General features: G+C 34.9%; 1 protein-coding gene across 1 annotated transcript; it reads right to left on the reverse strand.

Moving 5' to 3' along the window:
• Nucleotides 1–951: 951 nt before the first annotated feature.
• On the reverse strand, nucleotides 952–6,444 carry LOC143632892 (F-box/WD-40 repeat-containing protein At3g52030-like). Its single transcript, XM_077101306.1, has 9 exons — nucleotides 6,270–6,444; nucleotides 4,019–4,219; nucleotides 3,872–3,926; nucleotides 3,661–3,759; nucleotides 3,425–3,528; nucleotides 3,216–3,305; nucleotides 2,977–3,116; nucleotides 1,469–1,553; nucleotides 952–1,382 (listed from the first exon to the last, which is right to left on the reverse strand). The coding sequence occupies exons 1-9, from the start codon at nucleotides 6,410–6,412 to the stop codon at nucleotides 1,016–1,018; spliced, it is 1,284 nt and encodes a 427-aa protein (XP_076957421.1). The 5' UTR covers nucleotides 6,413–6,444; the 3' UTR covers nucleotides 952–1,015.
• Nucleotides 6,445–12,059: the final 5,615 nt, after the last annotated feature.

Consider the following 12,059-nt stretch of genomic DNA (forward strand, 5'->3'; position numbering starts at 1 on the left):
AAATCACAAGTGGGGGATTAGCAGTTGTGTAATTAAGTTTAAACATTAAAATTACATATTTGTTTACATAAAAATATATATAAATTTTAAACAAAATCGGGCCCAGCAGGGTATCTGTCCGGAGGCGGTCAACCGACCCCCCACCCCCCCCCCCCCCCCCCCCGGCCAGCCCTAGTGTCTCATAAGAGACTAATACATTCTAGAATAAATGAAAATGCCTTAGAAGATTAATACAAAGTTTCAAAAAAAAAAACATCTGTATTAAATGAAAACGAGATATCTACAAATTATGTAGAAAATAGTACAACATAGATACAAAACAAAACACGTGTTGATAAAATATTTGCATATACTTTAGCAACAAATGTAATCAATGATAAAGATTACACATATATGACTGCCAAAATGGTTTATGTACCCATGTCTTAAAAACATCCAAATCAAAATTATGGGAAACCGTGAAGTTAAGTTTTACCACCGAAAGGTGATCCAAGAATTTGGTTTTGAACTTAACCAAGAGCACAAACATCAGGCTTTTTCACAACCAAGAATTTGGTGGTTTTTGTGAAGTTAACCAAGAGCACAAACATCAGTATGTTTTTGGGGATCAAAACAATGAGCTCACAAGGTGACTGAAGAATTTGGTTTAGAGATTTAAACACATATAACATATGCAAACACCTTAGATCATGTGGTGGTTTGTTTTATTTCTTATATTAGTTTTACTGGAAGGGGACCGCTCCCCACCTGAAAATTTTTAAAGAAATTATATCATAGGGGTGTTCAACGAATCAAGTTTCAATACTCGAATGATTCAAGATTTGAAACTATGGAGCTAGATTCAAATGCGATTACTGAATTCCACACACCGTGGCTTCCATGGAAATAAGAGGGCGTATATGTCACATTTCCGCACCGTATGATTCAATATACAACACACTTGAAGTTATAGGTACTAAACATACAGGTTCATGTAAATGTTACAACACCCACACATTAAATAATTGCCAATCATTTATTTACTGAATTTCCAAACTCTGATATACCCATCAGCATGTGTGGTGACAACCTTCTGCATCCCCACAGCTAAAGAGCTAATCGACGGTCTGGAAAGCCGGGGCATTAAATCAAAACGTGCATCTTCTGAAACTCTTAATCCTTTCTTTCTGGTAACAGGTGAGTGACAAGTGTCTGAACGATTTAACTTTCTGCAACTTTCATAAATTATGCAATTTGACAAAAAATCTCCGGTTTGTGGGTCCACGAGGCGTAGCACACCATCTATTCCTCCCACAGCTAATACCGAAATGTCATCACGCATATGTTGAACTGAAGATATGAGATTTGGACTCACTCGCGCTTCCCATAACTGTTTCATCATCCTGAATGTGACGAGATATTTTCTTTAATATTTAATGGTTATTATTTGAACTCAACACTAAATATATACATACCATATACGACATACCTTAGATCCCAAGAAGAAGCCCGCCCTGATCTTGACGCAGCAAATACGATATGTGAACGCGCATTGTAACACAAAGTGGTCAACCCTGTTACAAAAAGAAAAGTCAAATGATGCATGTCAAAGATGCTTTATGAGCTACATGGATAATGTATAGATGAAGCCATGTACTTCTAAGTCATGTAAGGTGAAATAACAGGAGAGTTAAGCTCGGGTAGCGGGGCAGAACACATATTTTGTATGTATTGGGTTGACCCTATACTTTCTTCTTCTAAACTTCTTTATAGTAGCTTATATACATTATCCTGTTTCAACAATAAATTAATGTTTTGAATGCACTATAATACACTATGATATGAGCGCTTTTTCCGATGCTGCTTAAAACAAGCAAAACAAACTAAATCACATACTAATCAACTCATAATGTTATACTTAAAAGCAACAGCAGCAGCATATATGACGCAGAATTCTATTTCTTTGGTACATGACTACTAGGCTCCAGCAAGTCAACAATACAGGCTGACAGGTATGATCTCGCTCCAAGGGCGCAAGAGTAGCCTGTTCCTTGGGTTTGTAACTGCATCCGCATTGACTCCATTGACCAAAAGTAGTCTAAAAATGTCAACATGCCCCACCAGCCGCTATGAGAAATCGGACCCATGCGGACAGATCTGTTTGGTCTATGTTTGCTTGGTTAGCTAATAGGCAAGGCTCAAGTGAGGTTGACCCAAATCTTGCCCAAGTTGACTGAGCATTTACATCGGGCTTGAACTCGAGGATCACTTGGAACTAAATCGGCTCAACCTTGACTAACCACTAAACGAAGTAAAGTAGGACCTCCTCCTGAGTCGACCGCCTTCCAAGACAGGTCACTTTTTTCCAATACATCCCTTATTTCATCAACACGATTTGAGCTTATTGGAACCACGTTAGATAGCTCTAAACTTATCAGCTGGTCAATGTATCTGTTGTGGTTTTGGGAAGCGAAGAAAAAGATGTCACTTTCCAAAATTTTAAGTCACCAAAATTAAAATTTCAACTCTTGAGCCATTGGAGCGAGATCATGCCTATGTTGTTGGAGCCTACCGTGTGATAAAGAAACAGAAATACATCACAGATGATGCTGTTGCTGATGTTTTCAACTAAACACTTTGAGTTGATCAGTATGTGATTTAGTATGCTTTGCTTGTTGGTTTAAGGTTTTGTTCATGTAGTGGAATACCAACATAAGTATATACACTTGGATTTTTAATTTCGCCCGTCTCCTTTTAAGCTGATATTGTTTAATTTATCAGCTTGACTCATTAAAGATAACATATATCCCAAATCTACCCATTCACGAGTAAACTTGTCAGATTTGCCACCTATTCATTACCAAAGATTATGGCTTTAACATGGTGAGAAAAATCAAAGCAAGAATGCAAAATATACTACAGTATGTTTCAAAATTCATGCAGCAAATTTTCATCAACCACATAAAAGGCATTTGTTATGGAAAAAATGAAACAGACCTGCAAAATCATTAGTCTTCAGTAGTGCTACTTGCTGATCAGATGAAAGATCTGATAAAGCTATATGGCCAAAAGATGAACCGCCAATAAGCAACTGGTCATCACTAAGAGATAAGCATGTAATGGGCCCATTGTGCATCCTACAATACATCATTACAAGAAAAATTTAATAATAATAATAAACATCTAGCAACTTGAAGCTCAAAAGAGAACATGAAGATGGTTATGCAGGTACATACATTATGATTCTAGACCACTTCCTGCCATACATATCAAACACACGAGCTCTCCCGTCTTCGCAACCAATAACAGCTTCTGGATCTACATAGCTATAATGAAAGATGATATGCTCTCTTAAATGTTCTTTTAACACCATGCATTTATAAAGAAAATAATGATAAAATGAAAATAACAAACAATTATTCAGTATTCGTGAGCAATAGCTTACCACATGCAAGAACTTTTGGGAAATTGACCACTTTGTGAGGAAAATATACTTCTCCTCTCGTTGCGCCTCCATAGGCATATTTGATTTCCTACTAATCCAACAACCTACAAAGATGCAGCCAAATATTAACTAAGAATAAAATTAAAAGGCATGAAGTAAACCAAACTTTGTGGAAGTTGATGGTTTAAAGGAAGAAAATGACTTTGAAAAGTACTCGAAAAAGCAACAGAAGGTACCTTGCTCTCATCAAAATTGAAGTCAATCAAGGAGCCTGTTTGTGGAAGATAATACTCAGCTAGACATTTGTATCGTTCTACAGACCAAAGACGCATCACCTAGCAAAAGTGAAGCTCATGATGCTTAAATGTTTAATAAGGAATGCATAACTATAACCTAATCCAATAGCTTTATCAAGTAATGATAATAATATATTTGCATAGACTCTACCTTGCCACTTCCACCGGTGAGGACCAATCCCGACTTCATTTTGCACTTGTCGATCCTAAAAAGAAACAATTTACAGAATTAAACTAGCATACAAGTATACAACAATGAATCAGTCGAGGAAAACATTCATGAAGAAATAAAACTTACCCATCAGAATGACCTTTCCATTGATATATATTAACATGTCCCGAATGTAATGCTGACCGGTGTTGACTAATAGCCAAGTCCTGAATTTTACCTTTCAAGGTTCCTTCTGAAGACGTAGATGCATCAAAATCACCACCAAAAATCCCTCTTTGCTTGCAGTACAAAATCTGGAGTAACTTTGATTTATCAATGACTCCGCTCCTTCACAAAAAACATATAATACAAGAAGAAATTAAGCCAAATGTAATTTTTTTAACAGAAAAGGATCACTAAATATAAACTGCTACACCAATGAGAAGCCAAAAAAAATATTCTCCACCAACCCTTTCAGAATCATCTTATAGATTTTCGAAAAATTGATTGCTCAATGGAAGTTTTGAGGCAATCATGGTATTACTAAATTACTAAACAGACCATTGATATGGATTCTGACATTACACACTGAGTCAACAATGTCCTAGAGTGAAAAGCAATACTTCAACCATGAACCAACAAAGTTTTCAACTAAATATGATTATATGAAACTGCTAACACACTAGTTTATGGAAATTATTTAGCCATATTAGGGAGTGTTGAGGAATTTGCAGGTGTAAACAAGCCGAGCCCGAGCTCGACTAGACTCGAGCCCTTTTTCTAAAGCATGAGCTCCGTTCATCCGTTGTTTTTTTCAAGCTCGGGCTCGTATTGATTTTATTAATCAATTTGTATTTGTTTTTTTATTATTTTTATATACTTTGAGAAAAGTAGAAAACCCTTGTACAAGTCAAAGTTCGACTATGCAATATAAAACTAATACATAGAAGTCCAAAAGAGGTCAAAACTAAAAATGCACAAGACTCTGAGCTCGGCTCGTTTTGACTTACAAGAGCTCGAGCTCGGCTCGTGAGTCATTTTCAAGCTCAGATCTGGCTAAGCTAGTTTATTATTCATTAACTAATTTATATGTTTTTAATTGTTTTTATATACTTTGAAAAAAAAACCTTAAACGAGCCAAAGCTCGGCTATAGCTGGACTATGCAGTGTAAAACTAATACATAGAAGTCCAAAAAAGGTCAAAACTAAAAATGCACAATGCATGAGCTCTGTTCGTTTTGACTTACAAGTTACAAGAGCTCGAGCTCGGCTCGTTTCAAGCTCTTTTTCTAAAACTCAACCTCAACTTTTTTTCAAGCTCGGGCACTGGGCTTGTTTATTATTTATAATTAATTAATTTATATACGTTTTTAATTATTTTTATATACTTTAACAAAACCCTTAAACGAGCCAAAGCTTGGCTAAAGCTCGACTGTGCAGTATAAAACTAATACACAGAAGTCCAAAAGAGGTCAAACCTAAAAATACACAAGGCTCAAGCTCGGGCTTGACAACTAAACAAACTTTATTTACGGCTCGAAAAAGCTCGGCTGGTTTCAAGCTATTTATCGATCCAAGCTCAAGTAGAATTAAATCATATGTGGTGTTTGAATAAGCTAACCCTAGAATCTCAATCTCAAATAAGCAATCGCAACACCAAAAATACACCAGGCTCGACTTACGAGAGCTCGAGCTCGACTTGTTTCGAGCGACTTTTCTAAAGCTCGAGCTTGCCTCGTAAATTGTTTTTTCAAGCTCGACTCAGCTCGTTTATTACTTATTAATTAAATAATCTATATACAAAAAAAAGACTTAAACAAGCCAAAGCTTGGATTGAGCTCGTGTGGAACCTTAAACAAGCCAAAGCTCGGCTTCTGTGCTATGTAAAATTAATAAATAGAATTCCAAAAGTGGTCAAACTAAAAAATATACAAAGCGCGTTAAGCCTCAGCAAGCCTAAATGAGCTTCCCAATACAAGGCTCGAACTCGAGAGCTCAAGCTCGACTCGTTTCTAGCAATTTTTCTAAAGCCCAAACTCGCCTCGTGAATTGTTTCGTCAAGCTCGGCTCGTATATTATCTATTTACTAATTAATTAATAAACATACGTTTTAAACTATTTATATAAGCTCAGCTCAAGCTCGTGTGCAGTGTAAATTAATACATAGAAGTCCAAAGGAACAAAGCGCGTTAAGCTTCAGCAAGCCTAAATGAGCTTCCCATACAAGGCTCGAGCTCAATAACTAAACTAGCTTTAATTGAGGCTCTCGAAAAGCTTTTTATCGATCCGAATCATATGCGGTGTTTAAATAATAAGCTAATACTAGAATATCAATCTGTATCTGAAATAAATTAGCAATCGCAAACCCTAGAAGATATAATATAGATGATGATGATACCATGACTTGCAGACGGCGGTGCAGCGAATGAGATGGATGAGATCAAGGAAGGAGAACACGGTGCACATGATGTCATCGTTCAGGCCTTCAATTCTCCGTTTGTTCGCCGGTGATGAAGAAGAAGATGATGTGCTCCGGTCCATTGGTCTTCAACAAACCGACCATAAACATTCACACCATAAGTAGCAGTAGTAACGTGTTTGACCCGTACACGACGATAAGAGACGCCAACATGTATAACTCTATACGAAACGAAAACTTTTGTGTACATGTATCACGAGCCTGAACGCGAACCTGTTAATATTAATATTAGGTTTTCTCGGTAAGACACGAACCTGTTAATACCGGTGGCCCCGCTGAGACTGTAAGAATCGGAGATATGGAGAGGTAGACCAGAGAATTGAAGGGTTGCGACTGCCAGATATATGAAGGGAAACCACTGGACTGCCGGAGATCCGGAGAGGGAGAATCAGAGAAGGGTTCGTATGTCGTATGCTTATGTTGGATTTGAATGACGTGCGCGGTGTTCAATTGTTTGTTATGAAAATTTAGTGTTAACTATTTAGGGTATATAACGTATTATATTATTATATGTTTTTAATATAATCAGGTACTAACGGGTATTTAACATGTAAACGGGTATTTTACTTGTTTAGACACGAAAATTAATAGGTCAATTCGTGTCTACCTGTTTAGTACACGAAACTTGTTAAGGCCATACCTGATACCTGTTAAAGTCGTGTAAGTTCGTGTCATGTATTCGTATATCGTGTCTAAATTGTCAGCCCTAGCTCAAATCATTCATTGTCAATATCCATTCAGAATGACGCAAATAAAAATCGAACTTGAGTCAACATAAAAAAAATTCAAACCTCCTACCACTATGCCCACAAGTGGAGAATTCATAAATAGTTAGTTACCCCTGCATTTTCTAATTTTATATTTGATCAAATTAATTTTTTTTTATAATTTTATTTTTCAAAAAAGAAAAATGTTATTTATCAGAACTTCATGGTTGTTAGGTGGTTTGTGGTCTAAAGCTTCTTGCCTTGCGGTTTTATGGTTAATAAAAAAAATTTTGTTGATCGTTAAAAGAAATTGGGAATCATGAAAGTTTCAATTAAAATATGAATGTTTTTAACACATTAATTTACGGAAATTATTTTAACCGGATGAGGAAGTGTTGGAATTGCTTATGTATGCGTGCATGCATGTTGGTATGGTGTCTCATGTCATCAGGGGTAAAGCTTGGACATATACATCAAGGGACCAGACTCAATATATATTTACAAAATCATAAACGAGAGGTGGCCAGGCCTAAAGGAAGTCTCGCCCTTGCTTCACAACTCATAACTAGCTAGTTAACCTACAATGCCCAAGTTTAAATGTGTTTCAATTAAAACCCCACTGCCTACGTGACAGTGACGTGACATTTTAACCAGCACATGTTATTTAGTCCACAACACGTAATCTTAGCATACGCACAATTTGGTTTGGACTTCCATTTTTGCAATAAATACAAAACAACATTGTAATCAATGTTTTCAAAATATATTTTCTTTTTTATCATGTGTGCTATGTATATGTTCATATTCATATCATCATATGCATCAATTTTGGCTCGTCCATGTATGAAAATTAATTGATCTACTTAACTTTCTTTATTCACAAGCCTACACTCTCATTCTTACCCTTTTTTGTGACAAAAGTTAGAAAGTTTGGCGGCTAAATAATTAAAGACAAAAGCTTTAAGATTGGTTTTTTATAAGTTTGATGGCTTGTGGTTGAAAGTTAAAAGTTTGGTTGACAAAATATAAAACATAAAAGTTTTGAAGCTAGTTTTTATAAATTTGATGAAAAAAAAGTATAAAACACGAAAATAAGTTTTGTGGTTATAGTAAAATGAAAAACAAAAGTGTTCAAAGTTGATTTTTAGTAGACATGTAATATGATCAAATTTTCTCTTTTTTGTTTTCTAATAATAATTAGTTTTTTAATGCCTTTAAATTTCGATCATAGCATACTTTATATGTTTTCATGACTTTTAAGGTACATTTTTTAAATTACTATTCACCCGTAATTTTCTTTTATAACTTCCGAAATATATTTTGTCTGTTTAAAATATAACATTGCGGCATACCTACTGGGTGTTTGGGATTGCTTATTTGAAGCAACTTATAATTTATTAACTTTTGAAAAAGTCAAAAGGTGTTTGATATTGTGAGAGGATAAGTTAATAAGTTACAAATTTGTAACTTATTAAGTTATGAGAAAAGTTATAAGTAGGTAAAATTAGGAATCCTAAACACCATATACTTAATTTATCTACGATAAAAAGCATCCGACCTCAACATAAGCCCTTAGAAAAAATACCGAGCGTGCATATAATCAAACACATATTATAAAGCATCAATGAAAGTTTAATGTAGAAACATTTTAAAAAAGTAAAACTTAGTTTAAAAGGTTAAATCATCTTCCAAGTTCAAATTTGAAACATCATATGATACACAACAAACTACAAAGTTACTAACAATTTGATTTAGGTTATATCTTTTTCTATCGAGTCGAATAATTTTTTTTACCTAAACAGAAAACAGGTCGTAAGGGTCAAGTATGACCGCATTAGTGCCCCCAAAATGCGAAGTTTGGATCCTTCATATGGAAGTTTTTCACAGGAGCCTTAAGTTATGCGATATCCGGCCCCTTGAGGAACCCCACTAAACATCGTAGATTCAAGTATGACCGCATCATTGTGTTCTTCTGCTGAAATGCCTTCCCATTACCTTAGAGGTACAATCAATAAATAATATAAGATATCATATTGTTTTGACCCGCATGCTAATACTTGTGTTTCTTGCTTGTTTCTTCAATGACAACTTTATAGATCATTTAGTATTTATTCAGTTTGGTTAATAGCAGAATAATTTTAACACTTTTATATCTAAAAAAATCATTTTAAACTTTCACAATATGTACTATACATACCATATTGAATTCCAAATTACCCCCTTAAAGAGAGAGTGATCTAACACTTGTGTTGCATTGTTGCAAATATGTTTTTCATTCTACTTTGAACCGTAATACAAAATACAACCTGGCTTTTTCATTACAAACAAGAATCATAATTTGATAACCAAAAGCAACATTTTTCATTATCATGATTAATTATGCATCTAACAATAACCAATTTCATTAATAATAATAATAACCATCACCATCATATATCTATTCGTCATCATATATCCATTCGTCATCATAACCCAATTCGTAATCATAAATCCAACCCCAATCGTCATCGTCATCGTCATCGCCATCACTATCGCTCCTGATTTCATTTCCCTTGGCGATGCTATCATTGACATTCTTTTCATGGCTCAACTCCTAGAACACAAAGAAATTTAAACAAAATTATATAAAAGAAAAAAAAACTTTTCAATAAAAAGATTACAAGTTAATTTGACCCCCAGTTGACCATTTATCATCATCATCATCATCGTACTTGATAGACACTATATTTGAAATTGATAGTCTACTGTTGGAAACCAAATCATCACGTAAATAATTCATATTCTGTTGTATCTTTCATTATTATAGGAGATTGGCATATTGTAGCTATATATTGATTTGAATGAATGAGAACAAGACATCGATTATATTCTATCAGTACTCAGTATATCCCACCAATAGCAAAGCTATGATAGGGTCTGAGGAGGGTAAGATGTAGACAGCCTTACCTCTACCCTGTAGGAATAGAGAGGATGCTTCCGGTGAGACCCCCGGCTCGATAGTAGTTTTGCATCAAGCCTTGGACACAAGGAACATAACACTCAACCATCGGCACACCAGCCAATTGGTGCATGTACCCTTGTCTTCCGGCTATCAACGCCACACATGATGCCTGATTAACCCTCCGCCACTTTTAACGTTATTTTCACGAGATTAGTAAAATAACGTTAAAATTAGTGCAATTTCACTTTTGTCCACCCGAGGGTTCATACATATATACATTATATGCGTGCACCGCAAGCAAGGCTTCAGTTGACCATTTATCATTTTCACAAATAAACTATAGCATATCCTCACATGAGGTGTGCATCTTTTCAGATAAAGCATTTCTATAAGCAAATTTAGAGGTGTTAACGAGCCAATCCACTTATGAGCTACTTAAAGTTGGCTCGCTAAAATAAAACCTCGAATCAAGCCAAGCTGAAATAACCGAAGCATCATTTTGTAAGGAGCTTGAGCCCGAGCTTAGATACCAAGCTTGACTGGGCTCGCAAGCCGAAATGGTCTTGTTAATTATACATATTTTTTAATATATTACATAAAATGAATTATTATATATAATATGATTGTATAATATATAATAATAATTAGTAAATAATAAACGCGCTCGTTTTCAATCCTAAGTAGATTTAAAAACCAAGTTAAAGAACATATGTGCTTACTTCATCACCAAACAGCGAGTCCACACATCATAATTAATTCTTGAACTAAATTTCTAAAAAAAGAAAAAAAAGGCAGTTAAGATGAAATTTTTAGGCCAAAAGGCCCAAAATTACCTTCTTGAAGTGTTGACTTGCTAGGCTTAGCTCTCTTTCTTTTAGCTTTCTATTGTCACATCTTTCTTTTAGGGCTTGGATGATAAAAAAAGGGGTTTATTAAGAGTTTAAAAGAAAATAAATAAAATAACTTAAGTTACCATTATGCCTCTGATTTAACGGACAAATAAACAGGGTTGGAAAAAAATATACTAAAATGGCCAGTTTTTGAAACATGGAGTAGCTAGTTGCGAAAAAATCAAAAACGATACTGAAGTTGCGTAGTTGAACAAACCACATGTACTAAAATGACATTAACTCTTTTACTTTAGAATATAACATTCTAAAAGCATTGCGATGTGTCTTTTCATTCTACTTTAAACCGTAACAAACTATAACGTAGCACAACATTTTTCATTATAACGAAGAAACATAAATTGATAACCAAATTAAATAAATTTCCCGTGGCATTTTTCATTATCATAATTTAATTATTATGCATCTAGCAATAACCAATTTCATTAATAATAGTAAATTCCATCGCCATCATGTTTCAAATTTTCATCATATATCCAGTCGTCATCGTCTTCAAAATCCAATTCGTCATCATACATCCAACCCCAATCGTCATCGCCGTGGCTGTCGCCATCACTGTCGCCGTCGCTCCTAATTTCATTCCGATTGGCGATGCTATCATTGACATTCTTTTCGGGGCTCAAGCTGCTCAACTCCTGGAACATTTTAAAATCTAAACAAAATTATTTAAAAAGGAAAAAAAAACTCTTTAACAAAAAGATTAGAAGTCAATTTGACAAATAAACTACAGCATATCCACTGTGCATCTATTCAGATAAAACATTTCTATAAGCAAATTTAGAGGTGTAAACGAGCCAAACCACTATGAGCAACTCAAAGTTGGCTCGCTAAAATAAAATCTGGAATCAAGCCAAGCTGAAATGACCCCGAGCATCAAGCGAAACTCATTTAGTAATGAGCTCGAGCCCGAGCTTAGATACCAAGCTTGAATGCACTTGCAGGCTTAAACGGTCTTGTTAATTATATATAATTTTTTAATATATTAGATAAAATGAATTATATATATATATAGGTTCAAAAGGGAACTCCAAAAAACTAGGGAACTAGGGAGTGGGGAACAACCTTCCCAATTCTTGATCATTTCCTCACATCCTTATGGTAAACCCTCAATCACCTACATCACATCATTTTTGTAAGGGAAAAAAAACCTTTA

This window comes from Bidens hawaiensis, unplaced genomic scaffold (genome assembly GCF_021521415.1).
Source record: "Bidens hawaiensis isolate Kalapana, Puna unplaced genomic scaffold, B.hawaiensis_p1.1 tig00006555_1, whole genome shotgun sequence".
Lineage (NCBI taxonomy): Eukaryota > Viridiplantae > Streptophyta > Magnoliopsida > Asterales > Asteraceae > Bidens > Bidens hawaiensis.

Bases quoted from the DNA above. Each gene is read 5' to 3' on its own strand.
- LOC143632892 (XM_077101306.1), bottom strand. From the start codon at position 6,412: ATGGACCGGAGCACATCATCTTCTTCTTCATCACCGGCGAACAAACGG. The intron at 4,220-6,269 runs GTATCATCATCA...TTTTTTGTGAAG, and splicing joins ACCGCCGTCTGCAAGTCATG to GAGCGGAGTCATTGATAAAT. The intron at 3,760-3,871 runs GTAGAGTCTATG...CACTTTTGCTAG, and splicing joins TCACCGGTGGAAGTGGCAAG to GTGATGCGTCTTTGGTCTGT.